This window comes from Harmonia axyridis, chromosome 2 (assembly GCF_914767665.1).
Source record: "Harmonia axyridis chromosome 2, icHarAxyr1.1, whole genome shotgun sequence".
NCBI classification, from domain to species: domain Eukaryota; kingdom Metazoa; phylum Arthropoda; class Insecta; order Coleoptera; family Coccinellidae; genus Harmonia; species Harmonia axyridis.
In genome coordinates, this window is record NC_059502.1 from 32,455,426 (window position 1) to 32,481,799 (window position 26,374).

A 26,374-nucleotide genomic window follows, 5' to 3' on the forward strand; every position below is an offset into this window, starting at 1 on the left:
ATAAAACCAGTCTAACTATGTTCTAAATTTAGTTTCTCATGGATTACCTGGCCTTACCTCACCTGAAACCTAAAACAGAACTTGTAAAAAGCGATAATAAAAACTACTTTATCTGTTCATTGCTACCATACAAGCATTACAAACACAATTAATTGTTGGTTATAAAATGAAATTAATATTGGAAAACTCGAATACTGAATGGTTTATTATGAGAATATAATAATAATAATCTCCCATATATACGTCATAAACCTTAACATAACATGTGATAAAAATAAGAGGCTGTAATAGCACGTAAAACAACTTAAATCTCAACACATTACTCAGTAGAATGGTTAAGAATTTCGCCTTCAGAGCGCGCTTTGATATTTGGAATTCTCGACTAGTTGACGAGGCTGAAAAGAAAATAATTTATTTTTTTTGTCTATAACTGAACTATGGTTCAGACCATAGAACTTAGAATTCCTAAGGTTCAGACAAAATTTGATATTAGATGGTCTTATATATATAGTGTTCTGTGGTCTTAACTTAAACTGTTTGTTCGGTTCTATAGTTGACATTTCAACAGTTGTGCACGGTATAAGAATACGAATGACATCTGACAAACAATCTGAATGACGTAACTCCAAACGCTATAAACCATCCTATAAACTAAAAATTATTACAAATGGCCGCTATCTGTGAGTTATTTATTTTGAGATGAAATTCGTACCTTATGATTTTTGATACTTTATGACTGATAGTTGCAACATATTTGAAGAAAGCTTTCTAATTAGAATTGAATGATTTTGTTCAGGTGAGTGTAATACATAAATTATCGAGATCGGCGTTGTTTGATATTGCATGGTTACATTCAATGTAGTGGTGCAAATAGGGCTTTTCCTCGAGTGTTTTGAATAATAAACCTCTTACATATAGACTGTTTGGTTCCATTATGATTTTTTAGCTTCTAGAGATAATGGATACACCAGAGAATAGTGCCCAAGTAATTGATGAGAGCAATTGTCAAGTGCCATTCGCAGAACACAATACAAAAAGGGATTCAGCAATTCAGGACGACAATGAAATTCAGAATGTAACAACCCATGAGAGCTCTGATAATATTTTCAATGTTCCACTTCAAACGCCAAGAGAATATGAAAATCAACTTGTAATAAATGAAGATATAGCTACTTCAGATCAAATAAATGTTTCTTTATTGTCAATGGAACCATTAATAGAAGCCAAAGGATCTGGAGATACTCAAAGTAATCAAGAAGGAATTACTTTAGTTCAAGATAACTCTTCAGAACTTGAAACTATTTCTATCGATAGTGGAAGTGTAGAACAGTTGATAGCTACAACATTGAGTGAAGTTATTAGTTGTGAAAATGACACAGTAACAACTGCTTGTGCCATACAATCGGCACCCGATAATATTAACAATATAAGTGATTTGTCTTGTTCATTGGTTGAATCTTGTGCAGATGCTAGTGGAGATTCTGAAGTTAGTGCTCCATTGAAACTGGAAGGAAACGCGTTAGATTCTAATAACTCTGAATTGGATGAATCATTACCATCATTCATTGGTGAAATTGACGAGTCTGTAAGTTTACCACCAGCTGAACCTTTGATTCTAGAGGAAAATAGTTCATCTCGCAGTGGTCCTGATGAAGATAAAGAAATTGTTTCAAGAAAACTGGTGGTAAATGAGAATATTGTAGATGATATAGTCAATGTTAAAACTAATGATAAGAATATAACTAAGGATGAAACTATACATGAAGATTCCACAGTAAATATAACTAATACAGATGATGAAAAGGGCTCAGAGAATGTTAGCAATATAGATAACAAACCCCTCACTGAAAATATATCATTGAATGAAATTGTTCCAGAAAAAGTAACTCTTAATGAAATTGAATTAACAGAAGCACCACAAACTGAAATAGTAACAAGTGAATCAAATATTCACTACACTATTTTACCCCCTGGAGAGAACTCAGTTTATCAAGAAGATGGTACACTTGTTGTGGAATATCCTTTAGATACAACAGCAATAAGTCATAATCAAACATCTGATGTAAATGAATTTATCGAAACACATAAAATTGGTATTACTGAATCCACTGTCTCTGGTGAGCATGAGGTTGTTCAAATTGTGGAAAATCTAAATGAAGGGAATTTTATAGAGATGATAGAAACTCATGAAGATGGCAGCCTTTCTACTGAAACAGTAACCCCAGAAGATGCTTCAGAAAAGAAGCACTCTATTGAAAATAGTACAAAGGAAAAGAAACAGGTTAATTCTGAGGCAGTTCAACCTAAAAGAAAAGGTCGTAGACCTATAGAAGGTATTCCTCCACATATGGTAGGTCATCCCATTGATAAGCCTGATCAGGATGCTGTTAATGGCAAAGCCTTAAAACCTAGATTAGGTGTTAAGATTCCTTACAGAAAATTAGCCAGTCAAATTGTTTCTACTTCTGAATTACAAAATCACATAGTTGAACGTGCTAGGTTGAAAGAAGAAGCTCGCACAGAATCGGATAAAACTAACTTGTTTACAAAAAAACTGACACATAGATTGGCTCAAAGTCTTTCTGGATTAACTAATAGAGATTCATTAGAAAGAAAGGGTAATAAAGCAGATAACAAAAAAGGTGCTGAAGATATACATATAATTGAAAATATTTTGACTGCTATACCATCAAGAACAAATGAAAATTCAACTGAACAACCAACAAATCCTATTGAATTTGTTGAACAGATTGTGAATGAAGATACTGGGATGTTAGAAAACGTTTCAGAGAAGTTGGGGGAAGAGGAAGTTACTGTATCTTCATGTGAATCAATAGAAAATGCTGAAATTATCTTTGCAGGTAATATGAAAAATTCCACAAATATTGAAAGTAATTCTGATCTTATTGCTATTCTTGAGGGTGATGGAGATGAAAGCTCTCCAATAGCTCCAATGAGTGTACCTAATGTTGTGGAAATTGTGGATACTTCAGAAAATGCTTCAGAAATTAGGGCAATTGAAAAGGAAATTTCTCTTACTGAACAAAAGAGTTCAATTCCTGCAGTACCCCAAGTGAAAGAAAAGAAGTTCTTCAAAAGTAGAGATTCTAGAATACCTGATGTTTCCAAGGATAAAACTAAAGAGTCTGTTACTAAAGTTAAACCTAATTTGATAACTGAAATATCTAAAACAAAAATTTCATCTGTCAAAAATGAAGAGGCAATCAAAACTAACATATTTGATATTGAGAGTACATCAGTTTTGAAGGGCGCAGCTAAAGGTGCTGAATTGAAAAAAGTTCCGCTGAATGATCAGGAAAAGGCTTCTTCTGATTTCAAGAAGAAAAGTACAGGTAACATTTATTTAATAGCTTAATAGTTTTATGTATTGATGAGAACTGAGTAGAAGTGAAAGAAACAGTGAGCATAGTATGATCAATTTAATTATTTACTAGGTGTTATGGATGGGTAAAACTCGATAGTTATCTGGATCAATATTTTGTAAAGAGTAGCCACTTTTTGAAATTTTGGTAATATTGTTCTTTACTTCATTAACACGTTAACTGCCACTCGTATAGCCGGCAACCAAGTGACTTAATACTTAAAGCACCAAACGAAACTGGCGTATCCCGAGAATTGCTATGTGCTTTTCTCCGCTAAATATTGACATATCATTTGAAAGTAAAAGCGCATTTCTTAATTTCTATTTATATACACAAATTATTTTGTATTGGTAGCCGGCTGTACAGGTGGCTTGCAAGAGAATTTCATATTCATATTTTACTATTTGGCCGCCGGTTGTACAGGATGTCAATATTGAAAATCACTGAAAATCCTATGCGGCAGTTAACATGTTAAGGGTGAGATTTTCATCTGCTATGACAACTGATATAACTCAGCAAACCAATGGCATTTTTTAATAATTTTGAAAAAATTACATTTTTTTCTGGTCAAAATGTATTTTTAACACTTTCGCGGCCAAGCTCATTTGATGAAAAATGTCAAAAAAAAATTTTTTCGGTTTTTCAATATATTTCAATTGATTACATCAGTCTGATTCAGTTAATATCGATTTTTTTCATTTACTTCATTTTTTACAAAAAAAAAAGGAGATCGATGACTGATGGTCGCTGTGCAATTTGTAGGAATATTATTCCGACATACAGTCAGATGTCATATTGTCGGTCATTCTTGCAGTTACGACTGCTTCTGAACTATGCTATTGATCGTAATAAGCGTGATGAGCATACAAACCTTTCGATTGAGACTGGTCACGGTGACCGCCGTGGCCTGACTGAACTTTTACCGTCGGTCATATATGACCGCTGTGACCACGAAAGTGTTAATTCATATTGGCCTGAAGTTCTTAGGTCAATGGCTGTTGATAATATTACTTATAAAGTAAGGACAGTTATTATTATCAATTGAAAGGCTCATATATTATTCAGTTCAAATACCTCTTGTTTTAAAAATGATAGTTTGTTGGACAGCACTATTTTTTTAAAAGCATTCACTTGATCCTGAGATACAGGTCAAATGTAAACTATAAATGCTTTCCAGTAACCGACAGGAGCTCCTTGGAGCAACACCGAACTATACCATTCCGTATTTTTACTCTTCCAGTAAGCAGAGAGTCAAGCCCTCACGCTACCTTTCCCTTTTCCCTGACACACCACGCGAATTTTGGGGGGCTTCATTGTGAGAGAGAGAGAGAAGAAAGACCGTTATTTGCTGGTTTTTTAAATCTCTTGGCTTGTTTATTTTCCATTTAACAGTTTGGTTTTGGCGTATTTCAGTCATAGATAGGGCGTGCAGCGCTAGTGGGCGAAGCCCCAGGGTGGCATGCACTATACTGGAAATAACTTAATAATTAAAAATATTTCATTCTTGAGCATGTTTTAAATAACCTTGATTCCAATGTGATTATAGAGATCACTTGAATCAACTTTCATGATCACCTGAATGGCTTTATGGTTATGAATAATAATTTTAATATGATTCATTTCAAGTAAAGGATACAATGCTAAAAAAGTATGCCTCAAGATGTAATATCGTCAAATAAAACAAAGTCATATAAGAAAAAGATTCTGCTATAGGGATGTTGAATCCTTCCAAGTTTTAGCCCCAATCAGGAATTCTTCAATGTTATAGGGTTCTATGTCATGCAGGATCGTATATACTTTCTTCCACATATCATTTTGTATATTTTACTTGCTATTACCTTTGTATATTTGGGGCAAAAGTAGTTTACTCTAGCTCTGGTGAGGTTTGGTTTATTATGTAAAATAATAAATTGAACTTTTTGAATTATCTGAGGAGAAATAATGAACCCACCACTGAAATTTTCAGTTCATGTTTTGGAATTTATGGAGTCCAAACAACAAATCAAAACATAATGAGCATCTACCATCCAGATTCTTTAACAGATATCTGTAAAAGCTATTTGTATTATATTTTCACACAATATTCAGTTGCTCTACCACATTGATTCAACTAGCAAAATTTTTAGAATGAATTCTGAAAAGTAGAAATTGAGGATTCAAAAAAAAAAAAATTCAAAAACATATTATATGTGAAAAAATTATTTTATTTCAGATAATAACACATGTTGATGTGATGAGAAATTTTTCTTTTTTTCTAGCAACTGTGATTGAGGTAGAGCCACAACTCAAACCAGCCATGGTTTTGAAAACCTACACTCGGAAACGTAAATCCAATGATGTTAGTACACCAGAGCCACCAAAGAAGCCTCTCATTATGCCATCATCTTCAACAAATCAATCGGATGTTAAGATTGATTGTGTTACACCAATTCCGCCAAATGTTTATGTCACCAAAAGTTCTAGAGTAATCAAGAGGAAGGTTATCTGGGATCCTGATGAAGCAATGCCATCTGTGAGAAACCAGTCTAAGATTCTCAGCAAAATTGAAGCTACTGTAAAGGTAAATAACAAATCATGTATTTATATGTATTATAAATAAATTCAAAAATATGATTAGATTAGTAAAGAATACTCATTTTGTGTTGATTTCTATTTTTATTACAAATAGAAACATAAGTTGTTTCAAACAACTGGCTCAAAAATTGAAAACACACTATTTGAAAGGTGGTTATTGAAAGTTTTGAGGGTACAATACCTTTTTTACTACCTTTGGAAGAACCAACTGGGCTCCTAGCTGAATAAACTCAATAGGGGGGAATTTGATAACTGGTCTTGTGCGCAGAGCATTTAATAATAGAAAAACACAATTTCAATGAAAATTTTTAAGATTCCAATTTTTGAGCCCTTCAGGCGGCCACCCACGATGCGCCCATGTTCGAGCGTTCGGTTAATTTTACAGTCGGGCAGCTCGGGACACGACCGCACGACTGTAAATCAGAGAATGAACTTGACTGCCAGACTCGAATCTCTTGAACGCCTGCTACCAAACGCTCGAAAAAACGCTTCGTGAGTGGCGGGCATTTGTTAGGGAAGATCTGAAGAATTTACAATGTAGCAAAATGCATTGTGTATCTTTTTATAATTTAAAAAATACTACAATTGAATTATATATTCATTATTCAACTGCTTTTGAGCAATTAATAGTATCTATTAACAAATGAGTGGGTTATAATAACTCACTGCTATAACTCACTATAATAAAACGGAAAAGATGGCTCTGTGCTTCTATTCGGTTGGCCGAAAGGGAACATTCAATTTTTGTTATTGAAGGGAGGAATGTCACTTTGATAATTTTGACGTTTATAGGTAATTTTTGGGGTTTCCCACTAAAGTTCTTTCTCTATTCTTGTGTTTATTGTTATAGTTGTAGATAAAGTATAGTATTCAACTTGCGGTAATGGTCATAACTCACTTGATGAATTAAAGCACTCGCCTGCGGCAACAGGTTTATATCCATTTCTGTATCATATGTGTCTTGTGGTTATTAGCGGTAATTTTGATTCTTAGATTGGCTCTCTACTTAGTATGCAGTTTCGTTAAACTGAGATAATTAAGTTCTATTTCCTGGGTTTTTATTTAATATGAAGAATGATCATTAAATATCAATACATAAATGTATCCACCAAAGACAAAAACAGTAATAATAATATAATTATTATTTGAGAATTGAATGACATTTTTATATTTTAGACTGCAACACCCCCAAAAATTACAGGATCTCAGAAATCGACATCTGTAAAAACTGTGGAAAAAAAAATTTCTGAGAAAGAAAAACATGTTGATCAATCTAAAATTACCAAATTGAATGAAAAAAAAGTAGTTAATACCACTCTGAATGAAAATGATGATATTGTCGAGAAGCAAACTGTAAAGAAACCAGAGAAGCCAGAATTAACAAAAAAATCTATTGTCAAGAATCCTATTGCTGATAAAGCTATACCTCAAAAAAAAGTTATTATAACATCTTCTATGAAAATTTCACCTGGGAAAAGTCCAAAGGTATGTATATGTCATATTCTTTATTTTACAACAATACCCGAACCAATTGAAAAATGAATGAAAACGTCAAAATTGTGAAAAGATTAAATGAGCCTAAGAATAGGATTTTTTATTCTTAGACTCAGACGTGTTTTTCAAGATAAAAAAATAAGACTTTGGAATTGTCACCCAAGAGTCAACTAAACTTTTTGAAGAGATAACACATGTTTCTTCAATTTTTTCCAATAAAAAATCTTTTGAATGATTTGTTTTTTGCAATTATTGATTAGAATACTTAATTTCTGGCAGTATAGATAGTGTTACTTGTTTTAATTGTATGATTGATTTTCAATAGAAATCTACCAAAAGGTTGAGTGAAATAGACAAACTTCTTATGGATGAAGGTGCTGTTAATATGCTCTATGACATAAACAATTCTGATGATCAGAAAAGAAGGGTTAGTGGAAGATCAGGTAATACACCAACAGATAAAGCACAAACTCAAAAAGAACTTCTGAACAGAACACAAGAAATTAAAAATGAGTTGACTCAAGGCTCAAGTGTCATAACATCAACACCCAAAATTTTACGTAAAAAGGAAGGACCTCCTTCTGTAAAGAAAGATAAGGAGGCTAAGGAATTATCCACAATTTCACGGAAAATGTCAAAAGACTCTACAAAAAGCTCAACACACAGTGCCCCCCCTTCACCTGCTGAAGCTTCAAGAATTATCAGAAGACATTCAAGTAGTTCATTCTCCAGTGACGATGGATTGGTACAAGATGAATCAATGGATTCAACTGTTGAACAGGTAAATAATGAACAGTGTGATTCTACATCACTATTATGTCAGTATTTTATTTTTATTTAATACCATAATCTATTATTGGTATCTATTAGGAAGTCTCTTAAATTCTTGAAGATGATCAGCAAATAATTTCATTTTTAAATTATACATGTTTTATATGGAATGGGCTATAATTATTCAACATATATAAATTAATCCAAAGAAGTAATTGAATACATGAAGAGCAAAATTAGCCTTGTTTTTTTTATGTTGAGAAATTCATAACAGTTAATTTCTTCAATTGTTATTTTTTGAGAAGTAATCTAGTACCAATTCATTATCTCTTTTCTATATTTTTGGCATTTATCTTATATTCTTAGGTATTTCATGGATCATAATTTTATAAATTTCAATTCATATCTAACAATAATATGGAAGAATTTGTTATGTAATGCAGTTCATTAAAACACTTATATATTCAATTATTTTACTGTGAAAATTTACTTCTTTCATCAAACATCTCAACTTCTGCTGAGATAATTTGTCTTATGTTTCAAGGTGGATGAAAAACAAAATAAAAAGAAGGAGATCTCTGTTGAAAAATCTAGTACAACTATGGATGAAAATCCACAGGAAGAACAGAATAAAGGAAAAATAACCAAAAAGAGGGCAGCACCCACACAGGAAGGATTACCGAAAAAAAGATTGAAGAAAGACGAGCCTGTATTACCTAATGGTGAACCCTCAAAACCCACAGAAATTGTTATAAAGTCAGAGCCTGGTATTGTGACTGGTGCATTGATGACAGATCCCACTAAGGCATTCACTGTTATAAAAATGAACAAACATTATTGTATTAATCTCACTTATTCTGGAAATGAAAGCTACTTAACTGTACAGGTTAGTATTGAAATATAACAAATTTCGCAAGTTTTCTTACATATACATCTCTATGTTTTTCAACAAAACCACACTATACTGGGTGTTTCAAGTTCGACAGCCTATTAGACGTTTCTGGTGAAATCTGAAAATTCGGAATATAAAATTGTTCATGATGCCATATTCAGCTAAAATATTTTCGAAGCTCCGGCACTTCGGGTTATACAAGAAATGAAAAAATGTTTTCAAAAAAAACTTTTTTTTTTTTTTCATTTTATGTCTTAGATATTATCAAGATTTCCATTCTTAATTACTCCTTCCTAAAATTGTTGCGTAAGTCCTTATAGTTTTTAAAATATTAAGAAAAACCCGAAAAAAACAGAGAATTTCTATAGTCACTATTACGTGAATTATTTTTACTGTGAATATACTATGCATATACTCGATTTACTTTCTCGAACTAGAATGATGTAGGAATACCGTGCATATCTTGAAATGAAATTGACTCAACGTATAATATAAATTCTTAAAATCGCAAATAACTCTTGAATTATTGAATTTGGGAGCATAATCATGTTGAGACATTACCCTTATTTTTCTCCATAGAATCCAACGAAATCATGAAAGAATAGGGTTGTCATTTGAAAATCGAAAGTTATGATCAAATTTTGTTCACAATTTTTGAAGCACCCCTGTGATGATATTTCTCAAGTTCAAGATACGATATTCCTACATCATTCTAGTTCGAGAAAAGGAATCGAGTATACGCATAGGATATTCACAGTAAAAAAAATTCACGTAATAGTGACTATGGAAATTCTCTCTTTTTTTCGGTTTTTCTTGATATTTTGAAAACTATAAGGATTAACGCAACAATTTTAGGAAGGAGTAATTGAGAATGGAAATCTTGATAATATCTATAATATGTGTATACAGGATGTTTCAAGTTCGACTGCCTAATAATACAGAGTGAATTACTTTTGAGTAATGACGTCACCGTCATTTTAAATGGAACACCCCCATTTCGTCCTAATTTTCCGATTAATCTAGCTGAGCTGATTCCAAAAATGTATCACATGTTGATTCCAATTGGTACAGGGTGGACAAAAATACAATAGTTTTGTGTGTGCTCATAATATAACGCGTAACATTCTTTATTAGATAAGTTAACAATATTATCAAAAATACTTATTGTCTAGCGGCAATTGGTTTGAATGTAACACCCTGTAGTTTGTTACATGTAGTTTGTTGTTAATAAAAATGAACTGTTTCCAAACATGTTTGGTACTTGTGGTCTAGCAGACAGAATATGAAAGAAATTATTTCTTATCAATTTAAAAACATAGAATGAATGTAGCAAACTACAAGGTGTTACATTCAAGCCAATTGCCTCTAGATAATATTGTTAATTTAACTAATAAAGAATGTTACGCGTTAGTTTATGAGCACACACAAAACTATTGTATTTTTGTCCACCTTGTACCAATTGGAATCAACATGTGATACATTTTTGGAATCAGCTCAGCTAGAGTAATCGGAAAATTGAGACAAAATGGAGGTGTTCCATTTAAAAAAAATGACGGTGACGTCATTACTCGAAAGTAATTCACCCTGTATATTAGATTATTATATTGAAATCAAAAATCGATGTGTTTCAGGATTATTTCTCAAAATGGTCCGTTTAGCTAAAAAATAAATTTGTTCCATACTTTACGGACACAGTGTATAGAGGGTGATTCACCACGATGGCCTACTAGAAGTTTATGGAAAACAAATCATAATTTTGATCTGAAAATTTACATTTTGGGTTTTGAGACAATGATCTTTCTCCCTTAAATATTTTCAGATCTCTACAACTTCCAGTTATACCGGAAAAAGACTACTACTTGCTTTATTCAAATGGCACACTCATTGCATGATTAGATAGCTTATTTGATGACAATTTCAGCAATATGCCATAACTTGGGTATAAACTCAAGCATAGTATTGGGGACACCCTGTACATAGCGTTCAGGAAGGGGTGAAACACATGAAGTTTGCTTTGGCTGATCGAAGTCGCAACATATTTTTGATTGGTTCTGCTTATTGAACTAATCAGTGCTATCATTGGTTGAAATTCAAACTTCTTATCATCATGGTCATTTGACCCAATACTTAACAACATATCAAATTAATTTACGGCAGTCAGACAATTTTTCAATTCTGGAAAAAGGACCTCCCCGAGCGGGGCTCGAACCCGCAACCTCCGAACGCTCTCACCGTTGAGCTACCGAGGAAGCTGAAGATTCTCTGCAATGAGGGGAGGTACTTTTTCCAGAATTGAAAAATTGCCTGACTGCCGTAAATTAATTTGATATGTTATTAATATACAGACGTGAAACCATTATTTACCAATACTTAACCTTGCTTTCTTTAATGTTGGTATCTTTGCTCTGCACGATCGCCCAAGGATGCAACTGTTTATTATTAAACCATTGGTACCAAAATGATATCAACAGAACTTCATATGCATGCCCAGAAATTCATTATGAAGCAAACCAATAATTGATACACCACGAATCACACTCAAGGCAAAATGACCAGAACTTCCACTTTTTCTTTTATTATGATATGGCCAAAATATGCCATCTTTATGATACACAGTTCAAATTTTTTTAATATGTTCAAATATTTTGATGATTTTGTTGACTCAATAATAAATGAATATTTTGTTTTCCAATAAGTTATCTCAAATTACTTCCTATCAACTGTAAGTCTCAATTAGGAAATCTACCATATTCCCCTAATAGGACTCTGGCCTACCTTTTTCTTTCCAAAATTCTTATTCTCTAAGCTATTCGTTTTCAGTTGATATAAAAGATGTAATATAATTGGGTGAATAATACAAATTTTGTATTTCATTGATTAATTTCTGGTACTATTTGACATAGTTGTAAGTATGGAAAACACTTATAATATTCAAAATTATTTAAAATTTCCAGCTTTTGAAAGATTTGACTGTGACCCTCAGAGAACTTGAGAGAACTAGAAATTGCAGTGTTGTTTCAATCAATTCACAAAGCTCTACATTTTGTTTGGGAATTGATTACAAGCAATTAGTGGAATCAGATGATGAGTTAAGAAGCAAGAAGATAAAGGAATTATCACTGGGTATAAGGTGAGTTATCCATGAAATTTAGTGAAATTGGTTAATTTATTTCATAAAAAAAATATGTTTCATCAGAAAATTGTTATAGCATTCCAGTTGCCTGAATTTGTTTGTTTGTTGACATTATTTTCTCAAAATTTTTCATTTAATCTAGAAAGCAATCATCAAAGATGTAGCTTTATATAAGATGTTTAAAAACATGGTGAATGCACTCGTCAAATTTTGAATGCAATGACATTCGACCAAATTGAAAATATCAGTTTTAGTTCGTGGCGGCGCCGCAATGTCATATTTGTCATTTCCAATGTCATATTTGTCATTTGTCCGTTGTTTTTGATTGGATACATTAATTAAAACCCGATACTGACCAATCCAAAGCGATGTGTAACCGAGTATGATCGTGCAAAGTCGTGAAACAAAACATGAACCGTTTACTGGAATGAATTCAAATATTTGTAATAGAGAGAGAGTTTATTGGTATTTCAATTACAAGAATTACTTCCATAGATCATAACTATAATGAAAGATATACATATATAGGTACATAATGGCACAAAACTCATAAATAATAAATAACAAGAATCTTAATTTGTTGATAGCGCTACCTACAGTTGACATAACGAAGCTTAACTAATATTCTCAAAATTGGCAAAACAAAAGCTAATCAGTTCATACACCTGGTTTTTAGACATCTTAGCTTTATATCTATCAATGTTGACAAAAGCTTCAATGTAAAATCACTGCCCCTTTGATTCATTATTCCTTTTAGCACTCAATGACAGATCAGTGATTGATGCATTGTTGATTTTCTTGAAAAATTGTAAACGCAAATTCTAGAGGCTCGTATCTTTACCACTTCATCCATCTAAACAAGATGTTAATTTTTTTTTTCCAAGCTCTTCCATCTCTGAACATAAAAGTCACCCTGAAAGAACCCTTGGGTATAAAGAATATCTCACCTATCCTTAAATTTTATAAATGGAAAGGAAATTCCTAATGCACTGAAATGAAGACGGGAGGTTTTGCGTGCTTGTTCAAATCCATATTCATATCAAAACTTCAGAATACAATTACTGAATTAACCTGCAAAGAGACATGTCATGGAAACAAACTAACTGATACTTAAGTACAAGGTTATTTATCACTTTTTTGAAAAATCATATCATCCCATGAGACAAATTTACATTCATAAAGGAGAGGTCAAAAATTAAGTAAACAGGAGAAAAATTACACTGAATATTTAAATCAAATTGAAACAAAAATATTACCTTTTGCTGTAGAAACACTTCTCTAGCAATAAAACCTTGACAATTTTTGTAAAATTAAAATACTCAAGATGCTTAATTCGCTCTGGTAGGTGATTGAGAAGTTTTATTCCAGCCTTTATAGACGATTGATGAAATTTCTTGGTTCTGTTAGTTAGTAGGCAGATTATATCCTTATGTCATCCCTGTGATATTCGGATATTCATCCCTGTGATATTCGGAGCACAAATTCAAGCTATGTATATTCTTACGAATAAACAGCAAGGAATTAAAGATATAAATGCAAGGAAAACAAAGTATTCGATGCTTTTATAAATGATGGTCTACAAGACTCCCCGGATGTCAATCCGAACATCAATCTAACGATTATTTTCTGAGAAACAAAAACCAGACTGTAACTTGAAGATTCTCCCCATAGAATGGTGTTATAATTCATATGGGTGTAGGCTAGTGAATAATACACTCCTATCAGTGATTCCTTAGGTGAAATATTCATGTATTTTCAATGCAAAAAATGCACTACTCAATGGAGTACAAACATAAGTGCAGTGATTTTGCCATTTGAGCGTGTTATCAATTCACAATCCCAAAAATTCTACACAGTCAGAGGACTTCAAGTCTCCATTAGGGAGCCTTAAAGTGAGTTAGTTACTACAGTTTGGAGTCTGAGATCCGAGAGATTGGCCAAATAAGCTACATGGTCAGAAATCTCTTCATCCACGACCTCAAAAATCCCCAACGAAACCATCTCATACCCATGGCTTTTTTTGTTCTTATTACCCTTAAGACGTCTTCAGGCATGGCCGGGAAGAAGAAAAAATTAATGTCAGCCAACCTCTTGGTTGTACAGGAGGTAGTATTATGTGCATCATAGTACTCATCAACACTTCTTTTGCCGATGGTGGAAAAATATCTGGCAATCAAAAAAGTTTATGGAAATAATATAGGGTGTCCCGTGAACCGATGTCAACCCGGCGCATGCTGACAGCTTAGGTCATGCCCGACGGATTGATATTGGTTTACGGGACACCCTATATAAATACATGCTTGAATCGATTTCGATTTTTCTCTTTTCAATATAAGCAATTATACAGTAATACTAAGTCTTAAAAGAATATGTACATTCAAATCAATTTATTTTGGATTAAGCTGATCCTTTTATTGAAATTTTCCCAATTTGAAAAACATTAATGCTGTGTCTTACCATGAACTCAACACCTCATAAAAAATCTGTCTTTTAGCATCTTGGTATTTCTTTGACAATCTCTCCAAATACTGAAAATTTTATAAATAATCAGTGCTTCATAGGATTATCAGATCCTTGATTATTTTTCCCTGTAAAATGAAATTCTGGATAACTTATTTCATTGATAATCTTATATGCAGGCTATTCCATAAATTGTACTTCACGATAGTTACTATGACTGTGAAAATGAGCCTTTACTGATTACAGATTTTTTTGTATGAGAACATTGAATTTTCGTCTTTATCCATATATTTTTAGTAAAATATTGTTGAATTATTTTTCTAACTTCATGAAAAAAATCACCAAATATTTTAGAGGGAGTCTGTGAAGAATGTTTCCTTTAGAAGTTTTAGGAATATATTTCTTTCATAAAGTTTAGCCCATTCAAGTAAGAAAAAAATTAGCTAGGCCCCTACTGCACACTAAATCAATAATTATAGGTTGATTTCCCCAAATGTTATAACATATTGATATTTCATCTTTTTAAAAAAGATATTCGCATTTTTATCATTTTTGTGCACTCTTTTCCCAAACAAAGCGCTATATATCATTCCGTCACGATGTAATTTAACCATTACCACCTTGAGGACATTCCGTATTTATCCTTACAAGGACAGAATTGTTTTTTGAAAAGCAAGCCTACAATATTCATTGGCAGGTATAATACAGCTCCCGGTAAATAATGAATAATTCTAATAATTAAGGTGAGTGTTTGTTCAACTAACATTTTCTCATGTAAGAGATGAATTTTTTTTACTAGCTATTTGAGGAACAAATGTTTACAAAAAATAACAAACTAGATTTCATCAGAAACTTCTTCTTTTGATCGAAATAGAATTTTTTTTTTTTCATATAGAAAAGTCGAAATGCAATGTAATTTGCAATTTATTGTTGTAATGGGCAGCCGTAGCCCAGTAAACATTGTTTTCACTACGATGGGCTAAACTTGAAGCAGAAATCTCCTCTCAAAACATCTATTAAATTATTTTTAATTCAACAGTTCGGAATTTTTTTTTATGTTGAAGTTAGGAGAATAATGTTAAATTGTATCGACAGCACAAAAAAATAACTACTGAGAGTAGAAAAAAAATTGAACATTTTCATTTGAAGAAAAAAACTCGAAAATAGAGGGATTTCTTCATAGAAGGAAGTAATATGAGACAAATAATTCAATCGGTAACAGAAAAGTGGAATGATTTCTGCGGTCATGGAGTCTAGGATTAACCTATGTCTTCCCACAGAGACAAACACAGTTAATAACACCAATCTTCAACTTTTGATGATTTGCAACGTTAAAACATCAATTCACTACTTAATTTCCCAAACTACAATAATATTTTCAACAGTTATATAGAATTTTGAGCTTCAAAATGGGACGCAAGGAAATGTAGTCGTCTCGCCATAACAACCATCTTGGAACTCCAGCATTCTTTGTTCTACATCTCTTCAAATTCGATGTGGTCATTATAAGGCTCTATATGTAAATGCACACAAAATTTCAGTGAAATATGCCAGATTCCAATGATACAATCTTCAAGAAATTCCTTATAAACATTTGTTTCACAAGTGATTTCTAAATTCCAGTCTGATGAAATAGATAATTTTTCAATATGTAATTGAAAATCAAAATTTCAAATAACTTCGGAAACCCTCAAACAGGTTTTGCCAAATTTGTCAACTTAGATGAGATATTCAGCTATAATGGTTCGTTATATGAACAAATAAATAAAATAAAAACCTATTTTGATAGGGAAGAGCTATTGAAAATTTGAGTTCAATGATAATATATGATCTGTTTTTATGTTTATAACTTATTTGATTATCTTGCAATAGTGCTCAATATGATTTTTTTGTTTATAGGGAATTCCTGAAGTGCCTTTTGAATTTCTCCAAAATAATTGTGGCAGGGGTGAAGGGTGATTGTATTGGATTAGGAGTTACTATGTTACCTCTGTTCGATATGGTAGTTGCGACTGATACTGCCAGTTTTTCTACTCCTTATGCTAAAGTGGGATGTCCTCCAGAAGCAGGATTTCTTTTATCGATACCATATCATTCCAATCATGCTTTGGTAAGTTAAAAATTTATTGACAATTTTACTTGATGAACTCTTTTATTACGAATATATTTATTAATTAATTTTGTAATACAGTCCAAACTCATTAATGTGAACACAAATAATTCTGGCTTGTTCTTATGCAGGAACTGTTCATAATTTTGAAGGTCAAGAAACATGGATTTTCTACATGTTTTCTAGATTTTTTCTTAATCAGTGAAAAACGTTTATTGAATGAAAGGAGCCTTCAGATATTTCTAAAAAGATTAAAAGTTAATTATAATGACTACTCCTTTTTAGAGAAATATTATAGTATATTAGGCTGAGAGTTCTTTGCAAAATATTTTGATAATCCCACTATTTCATGTATGGGCGAATTCGGAGTGTTTTATGTCAATAAAGCGTTCTTACATTACCGATGGTTCAGCGTACGATGGAAACCATCGGGTTCTTGAACATTTCTTGAAATCAGTAGCTTCATTTGATGTCTCATCGGTTTCAGCGTACTGAAAAGCCAATGTTTGTGCTGAATGAGAGAAAAATAGAATATTTATGCAGTTATTTCTAGTTCCAGAACTTTCCAGTTTGCCAGTTCATATATTGCTGATATCATAGGTTCATTAAAGTTTATTGAAACAAAATGATTCAACACTTACAAAAAAATTGAACAAAAATCTTTTTCACCTTTGATTTCCCGCACTATTTGTGCTCGCTTGCCAATATTCCTTCTAAAAGTTGATTTAGATCATATCAATGAAAGCAAATGTATATAAAAGCCAATTTTGGTCTCGACTCATAATATTGAATGTGTGTAAATGATATTGAAGGTTGTGCAAAATATTGTGCATGGTTGAGTACAGACCTTCAATATTTTGCCAGTCCGTTTGTGAATCATTTGGGTGTTGAGACACTGGGAGTAAGTATAAAATAACAACGTTCCTTGCGAAATTTCAAATTGATAACACCATTGAAACCATAGAAAAATCAAGAAGAATATTAGAAATGAAATACCCAACATTTTCATGATCTGAGATCTGATCGGGTTAAGATTTTGTGTGTATGTAAAGAACCATCTCAAGCTTCATGCAAAATGCAAACCTAATATTTCAGTGATCAAATTTAAATTTTGCATGTATATATAGAGAAGCAATTCCCAACTTCTTGTATAATTTCGTATTTAAAGCGCCAGGACCTTTTGATAGCTCATTCATTTATGCACCCTTGCAATTGGCGCATGTATAAACTAGCTCTCAAAAACTCTGGCTTCACCAATCGCCTTATCCTTTTTTGATATTATTTATAAAGCAATTTCAACAAACATATTTCATTTCAGGCTTCTGAATTATTGTACACCGCACAAAAGATGAATGCTGATGAAGCCCAAAGACGAGGTTTAGTTACAAAGTTGTTCTGGCCAGAAAAATTTGACTCTGAATTCAGAGCCTTATTATCACATATCTCCAACTTATCCAAACCTGTGAGTACCAATAAACAAAATTGAATCTAAAAACTCCTGATAAGAGTAAAATTGAAAATAATCTGAGAACATAATGTTATTACCAATTTTATTAATTTTTGCTCAACTTTTTTATAATAATCATGTTTATTAATTTGTCATATTTAAATAATGGGAAGAAATCGTAAATTCAATTAAAAATTAAATAGATATTCGAAAAAAGAGTTCATAGATGGAAGCTGTGTTAGCTTATTCGTTCAAATTTGGCAGAGAATTCAGATATACCATATGGTTCACATTGTAAAATGAATTTATGTTATGTGGTTTTAAAAGAATCACAATCAGAGAGGATTAGAATTCCTTTTGGTAACCTTAAATAATCTGATTCCAATGTTTTCTGGACCTTTTTAATTTACTATGATATTATAAATAAAGGCTATTTGGCGGTTTGAAACATAGTGACTTATTTATCATCATAGATTACACTTTTAATAACGATATTCATTAATTTGACCAAAATAATGTCATTAAATATAAATTTTGAAAGAAATCAAAACTGAATAATTGATACCTATTATCATGTGTTGAGAAACCAACCGGAGTGGGCAAACTCTCGATGACATCTCTTGCGGAAAATAAATTTGTTATTTGTATTTTCATTCCTTTGTCTTTAGTGTTTTCCTGCAAATTTTCCATAGTAAAATATTCTAGTATTTTGCGAGTTGGCCAGATTCATTTTTTCTATAGCACGGTTTGTGAAAATTTGTATATTTGAAACAACATTAAATTCTAACATTTTTACCAAAAAAAAACAGTTGAATCCGTTATGAAACCAAACACTTCCATTTATGACTTATATCCAAGTTATGTCACTGATTCATGTTGGGTAAAATTGCATTTTGTTGTCTCTTTTGAATTTTGATTGATATATTTTTTGGAAAATATTTATGAGAATTAAAAATATGTTTATGTAATCAATTCAAATTTGAAGATATATGGCTTTATTTTTCTTTCTAATTGATTTTTAACAATTATTAATTTCCCGATTTTTTTATAATTTTTCAGGCATTGATGGTGACCAAAAAGCAACTGAGGCAGGCCTACAATAATACAGAAAACGAAATTATAAATAACTCCAAATTATTAATGAAATTTTGGGGCAACGAAGAGTGTCAAAACAATTTTTCGAACTATGATGCGCTCGCATTCATCGATCAATAGTTGATAATCTAAAAATCTCTAATTTTGATCAACAGTGGTACAAATTATTCTTGTTTGAAAATTGAATTGGTGTGAATTATGCTGGATGAAGATTTTTTAGTCAAATTGTGAGAGAAAATTTGTTGAATTTATTCTTGTATGGAACTGTTTTTCTTCTTTTTTTCTTATATGTATATGTACATATATATATATCAAAAAAGATCATTGGTTATATTTTTGATCCTCTTGGTTCAATGAACTCGTTCACGGAAACATGAAATATAGATGTTTGTTCAATGTCAATTCCCGTTTGAAGTCTTATCATTGCAATTAAACCCTTGCGTATGAAGGCAAACAACCTCTTTAATTTTCATATAAAATGAGAATTACATATGAGAATTATTTTTTTATTCATACTAAACTATTTTGGTTTTGAAGACATTTAGACATTTGTACCGAGTTAACATGATAATTATTCAGAAAATTATAAAGATTAATTTATTGTTCCTCTAATATTTCATATTCAAATATGGAATTTAGTGATCCTTCTGCTCTTAACTTATACAGTTCAAAAGAGTAGTGATGTGGTGTATTTTTGAAAGGTAATTTTCTGAAGACTATATTTAAAAATTCTTATCGGCTGACCTCATATGTATGTACATTGAATTGTTATATATAATTTAAAGATTAGTAAGCAGATCTTTCTAATCAACTTTTAATAAATCGATAGAGATTTTATTTCATGACTGCAATAAACTATTTCATTTTTGTTGTTAATTATTTTTTTCTCACAAATAAATTGGGAACTTCCCAACAGATATATGAGGAACCTAGAATTTGCTCAATATTTGACTAAGAAATCTTCAAACAAAAATTTAATTAAATCAACATAAGGAATAAAATGGGGAAAATTTATTCGAAAATTATTTTTTATATTTTCATAAAATTAGTTCATAAGCGAATCCTTAATTGGGATGTCCATTAAACGTTTAAAGAACAGTAGTGTGTAAAGTTGTGAATTATCAATTGATGTCAAATGTCGATTGTGTTTGCATAACAAAATACCCTCATGGAATCAATGATGCTATAAAAAAAACTATTAAAAATATGTTCCAGGCTTATCAGTAGCGAGGCATCCTATAAGTGTTAAAATGTCCACTATTTTTTATGTAACCATAGATAAAAATTTCTGTTACTTGAACAGCCCAGTATAATTATAATTTTATTAAATTTAACTCGTTCAACATATAATTTTTTTGATACTGTCATAGTTCAAACTGTTGGTCTGGTACATTAAATTGAAGAATTCTTGAAGATATTTAGTTATGCTTTTGTATTTCTTCAAAAGATATGTACATATTGAAACTGTTCAGAATTACAGAAATGTGTTTTATTCACATTATTTTGAAGAAATATGAAGTTTGGCCTTTGATCCAAAGATTGGTGCAATTCTTTCATAGATGTAAATTATATATGATATTGTTCAAATTGAACGTTTATTAGATTTTATTAAAGCCATTTTGAGTAATATCAATTCAAATGTTTTTATATGAATTATTCGCATTTTTTGAGAACTCTTAATATATCATTCTTTGCAGTTAATATTTAAATATATGTAATAAATTGTAAATAACTCCAGATTAGGGGTAAATTAAAATTTGTGGATTAATTTTTGAAGTGAATAGTTTAGGTACATTTGAATTTGATGTATTAAAAATGGAGATGTATTCTTCGAAAAATGTGAATAATTCCAGAAGAATTATATAAACAAAAATGGAGATATATTTGAATTTAGAATTTATTCATTCTGAGTCAATAGTTTTTGATTAATTTGGTTATCGCTTTTTGATATTCTGACTGATTTTTGAGGGTAATGGTCTTCTAATGATTATGTTTTAATAGGTTTGTTAACTAATAGCATAATTAGACAAAAATCGTTCATTTAGCTTATTCACCTCTGACGAAGATGTTCAGAGTGGTGCACATCTCTGTGTTTATTTTATTCGAATTTATATACATTTAACATGAGTTTTAAAGCTAGTTATAAATATATTTGCATTATTTTAAGAGGTAGAAATAATATTTTATTGTTTGTTTATTATCATTAAATGTTTCTCTATACAATTCATAATTTTTCATTTGTAATAAACTTTAAACATTGAGGTAGGTATTATACAGTACAATATTGTTTATCCCATTTTTCCCAGGTTTCTGTCAGATCACTGAGTGCTTTGCATAGAGACAATCTTGTTCACCCTAGGTGTGGTTATTGAATTTTTCCTTGTAGATAAAATTTTAAATTGTCATGCGCTGAAAAGTGTATTTTTTGTAATATGTAATAAAACTATTAGGAGCACAACTTTGTGGCAGTTTTCTCCCATCAACGAACACTAAAAGTTTCATATATATGAAATATTATTGATTTTCTACAATAGGGTATCATTTTATCGAAGATACAAAATGAGTCTTGTTTTTTCAAATTTACAAAATAATCTGAAAAAAATTCAAAGAAAAATATAATTTAAACTGCAAATTTCATAAGAATTCTGGTAAGGAAAATTTATGCAGGGTGCATATTTTTGGAATGAGACATCTGGAGGTGAATTTCGGCAAAATATTAGTGAAACATTGGAAACCGATTACTTTTTGTGGTTTATTTAGAAGAACGTCGATATTCAGGCATCGATTTTTAAAAATCAACAAAATCGAAGCATTTCTCTGAGGGAAATGAAGAAAAAAGGGCTCCAACTGAAAATTGAGCAATTATACGATAATATATATTTTTGAGTTATCACCATTGTGGAAGTTTCCTCTAGAAATACTGGGTCTGCGTGACCAACGATATTCTATGTAGCTGTCAGGAACAGATATGTATATATATATATAGTCAGCATGGAATTAATTAGGTGTCTGAAGCCAGATCTTTGAATAAATATATGTTTATTCTCAAATAAATCATCAATTACATAAATAAATTAAGTTGACTCTATGTGAATAAACATCAAAAAGCCCATGGTCTTGTGCATGGGAATTTTTACGAACAAATCACTTAGAACCACAAAAACGGAGAATAAACAATTTGAACACGCATCCAATGTATGACTTATTTTCAGATAAATTTCGTTCGTTATGAAAAGTATGCCGAAATTGCGACGGCTGCTGTATTATCCATAATTTGACCTTTTTACAGTATGAGCAGGGCCGTCGCTAGCCAAATTGCCGCCCTAGGCAAATACCCATTTGCCGCCCTAACAGTCAACTCTGCAGAATGCAAAAAAATTATTTTGGGTTATCGGGGTCTTCTACCGAAATATGAAAAAGTTGAAGGCGACAGTTTGTAAAATTTTAATTATAATAACATAGAAAAAATATAAACAAAATCAACAAGTTCAAACTTGTACAAAAAATGAAAATCATTTTAGGATTGGTAAGGAACAATAATAGGAATACATAATATGAATGACTAGAACAAAAAATATCTTTCCGGAAAAAATATTCAACGAATTATTCAAAAATTAACTTTTCGATCATTTGAATAAATCATCGAAAAGTAAATTAATTAAATGTCAAAAATTGGCATTTAAGGATTGTTAAAAACGAATAATATACACGAGTATAAATAAATAAATGTAAAAATATTTCATAATAATATTCAATAAGGACCCGCTCTAGCGTTTCTGCCGCCCCGGCAAAAATACAAGTCTACGCCCTTGTTCGGGGTGAGAATTTTTATAAAAAGTTAGAAGGGTTTTATGGACGCAAAATGTATTGAGTGTAATTATTTCTTATGAATTCAAATTCAGATATCTTTGCAAAAAAGTATCTTATTTTGTATCTATATACTCTTACAAAGTAAGTTTGATGGCTTTGCTAACATTATTTTAAAATATAATTGATTTATAGAATTTGAAATAACATTCCAATTTTCCACTCAGCATTAAAAAAATCAAGTTATTAATCCAACAAAAAACAAGGTGAAAGTAAAATAAAACTATTTAATACATTCTTTTAGGAATCTAGTAGATTCCTCGGAAAAAGTAGAAAATACCTTTCTCCAATATCTGCCGCCCCTCTGCGGTCTCAGGTTCTTCTGCTGAGTTCCGACTTTATAAAACGCTTGAACATTTTGTTTTTTATCTTTAAGATGATAGTGTGTAACAATCGGATGATACGGATGAACCATTATTTCAAATTCGAATGCGCCCACCCTCAAAACTAATTAATTTGATAAAAAATCATGTGTGAAATTCTTTGAAATTAAAAAAAAGTATTCAACACTTTCTTCTTGGAATTCGGATTTCTGAAAAAAATTGAAAATGCCGCCCTCCAATATTTGCCGCTCCGGCGAAATGCCAATTAGCCAGCCTCCAGAGCGGGCCCTGATTCAGTATTTAATTAGGGAAGTATGAGAACGTTTTAGAAAAATATTATCTTGAAATTTTTGTTTTCTCTTTCGGCACCTTACATTTTGAAATAAATGAATATGATTTTTTCTATTAAGTCTATCTCATCATCCGACGCTTCGAACGTAGGTACTTCCCAGTGCCGAAAAATGATAATAATAAGGAAATAATGAAAATAAAAAATTATAGAACTTACCTTCAGTAATCTACTTTGAAATCCTTAAATCCAAAGGCAAATCGAAAAATTCAGAATATAACACTCACTTTGCACATATAGTACGATCAAAAAAATATTGTTATATAATGGAACGTGGTATAAAATAAAATAAACTTCTCAGATATGTATTTCTTACGAAGGATGAGATGGAAATGATGAAATGGAAACGTTTCTCGTATATTTTGCATTCATCTGGGAATAGGCATTCTGGTTGAAGAATTGTAGAGAAAAATATCCTCCACCGGCTAGGTACCCTGTACCCTAATAAAGCAATAAAATTGAGCAGTGTACAAAGAGAAGGCCGACACCCCTGATGAACATGTGTTTTTTAGCCTCAATATCTCGTAAACAGTAAACAGCTGTGAGAGGGTTTACACGACATCTGGATATTGATGAGTTGTTGTGTATAATGCGGCACCTTTGATAGTTTAAAATGTTGATTAAATTGTCTGTATATTTTCGTGTTGTTTCTAACCGATTTAAATCTCATTTCTTACTTTGAATTTCTACACATATGATTTTTGTTGATCAAGATTGAAATGCCGCCCCAGAATTTTGCCGCCCTAGGCGGTCGCCTCCCCTGCCTACCCCCTAGCGACGGCCCTGAGTATGAGAACTGTGATGTTATTTCTCTAATTTCGGGCGGTGATCTATTATATAAGAGTGGTGCAAGGTAAGTTAAGTTTCTCAATCCTCAACTTTTCTTCACTATTGGCAATTTTATACTTTTATTTCTTGATCGGCAACAATTCTCATTTCCAGGTTGTTTCTTTTGGTAGTATAGAAGGGAGCGAGCATAGAGTTGTCGGACCGTAAACACTTTAGCTATCTCAAAGAGTTCATCACTGGGAAGAGTGGTTTCTTTTCTCTAAATTATTTTCAAAACACATTTTTGTACTACCTCAATATGTTTATTGTAGTAATCAGATATTCCTCCCCATCCAATTATACCATAATGTAAATGTGGATCTACTAATGCATGATGGTATGCTGTTTTGAGTTCTTTTATCTCACATATTTATTTATTTCTCTGAGCTTTTTGAATTCAGGCAACAATGTACGTAACTTTTTTTATAGCGTAGTCAGATATTGATAATCCCACCTCAGGTGAGTGTCCAACAACTCTCCCAAATATTTGATCATATCTACCCTTTATATTACTCGATTTTATTTAGTATGTAGCCTGTCAAATTCCTGTACACTACTTTTATTGCTGATAAAAACTATGAAATTGGTTTTTTCATAATTTATTAGAAGATTTTTGGTTGTAAAATATTCTATAATCTCAGAAAACCCATCCTATGCCATTTCCTTCAACAACCGCCACGTTGGAGCCCTAAAAAAAGGCAGTATCATCCGCAAATGCCAAAATCTATATTCAGTTGGAATAATGAGTTAATATACAGGGTGAGTCTTTGACTTGTACATATATTTTAACTGAAGGTTCTTGAGGTCAAAAGAAACACTTTTTTCATTTACCATTTTTTCCGATTCGGCCCTGTTAAAAAGATATAGCCATTTTAAATTTTCAAAATGAGCTAATTCACCCATGAAAACCGGAACACTGAAGTTTTCTCAAGCATAAGATATACCTCTTGAACCTTGGAAATAAGCTACTGAATTAGAAAAACCATCGTAAACTCACGTTTAACATTCCATTTGTTGAACAAAGTAGTGTTTATAATCAAATAAATGAGTTATTCCAATTTCGTTGACGCTAAAGATTAAATATTCTTCTCTTGATTTCTATTTCATTTTCGATAATTATAACGAATTGAGCTCGCTACCACCCATATTAGCTCTGATACTCATATCCATTCATTCATTATATTTCATTTATATGATATCGTTGTTTATTTTTCGTGCAAGAATTAACCTTAAAATCTCAAATAAATAATATCATTGTTTAAGGAGAAGATAGTTGGTTACTCGCCCTGCAAAGGACGTGCGTATGTGGCGGTACCTATTAGAATTATGTGGCAAACTCAGAATTTTTGGGGTCCATCCTAATGCGCTCTCTAGGCATATCAGAAAAAAACAAGAGCCCCAAACAGTCCCTACGGCACCCCACATGTAACGGTTAGGCTGTCACTTACTTTTTCATCTATTCTCACCACTTGCCTCCTCTCTCTGAGGTAGCTTTCAAATATATTTCGGGCCACCCCCTACATCCTATATTTTCCAATGTATCCAGAAATGCATTATGGTCCATGGACCATAATGCATTCCTGCTGAAAGTACTAGGCATCATTGCCAATATTTGGGAAGAGAAAAAGGACCGTGTCGAAAAAACAAA

At 31.7% G+C, this 26,374-nt stretch overlaps 1 protein-coding gene and 1 long non-coding RNA gene across 2 annotated transcripts; one reads left to right on the forward strand and one right to left on the reverse strand.

Moving 5' to 3' along the window:
* Positions 1-601: 601 nt before the first annotated feature.
* LOC123671951 (titin) lies at positions 602-21,582 on the forward strand. The gene is made up of 10 exons (XM_045605860.1): positions 602-796; positions 947-3,353; positions 5,642-5,943; positions 7,134-7,442; positions 7,777-8,232; positions 8,767-9,108; positions 12,069-12,244; positions 16,607-16,817; positions 18,136-18,279; positions 19,324-21,582. Exons 2-10 carry the CDS (start codon positions 959-961, stop codon positions 19,477-19,479), a joined length of 4,491 nt encoding a protein of 1,496 aa, XP_045461816.1. The 5' UTR covers positions 602-796; positions 947-958; the 3' UTR covers positions 19,480-21,582.
* On the reverse strand, positions 20,065-26,274 carry LOC123671952. The gene is made up of 2 exons (XR_006746204.1): positions 26,175-26,274; positions 20,065-21,951 (listed from the first exon to the last, which is right to left on the reverse strand). It is a non-coding gene; the product is annotated as an uncharacterized LOC123671952 (long non-coding RNA).
* Positions 26,275-26,374: the final 100 nt, after the last annotated feature.

Bases quoted from the DNA above. Each gene is read 5' to 3' on its own strand.
- LOC123671951 (XM_045605860.1), top strand. From the start codon at position 959: ATGGATACACCAGAGAATAGTGCCCAAGTAATTGATGAGAGCAATTGT. The intron at 5,944-7,133 runs GTAAATAACAAA...TTTATATTTTAG, and splicing joins AAATTGAAGCTACTGTAAAG to ACTGCAACACCCCCAAAAAT. The intron at 18,280-19,323 runs GTGAGTACCAAT...ATAATTTTTCAG, and splicing joins TCTCCAACTTATCCAAACCT to GCATTGATGGTGACCAAAAA.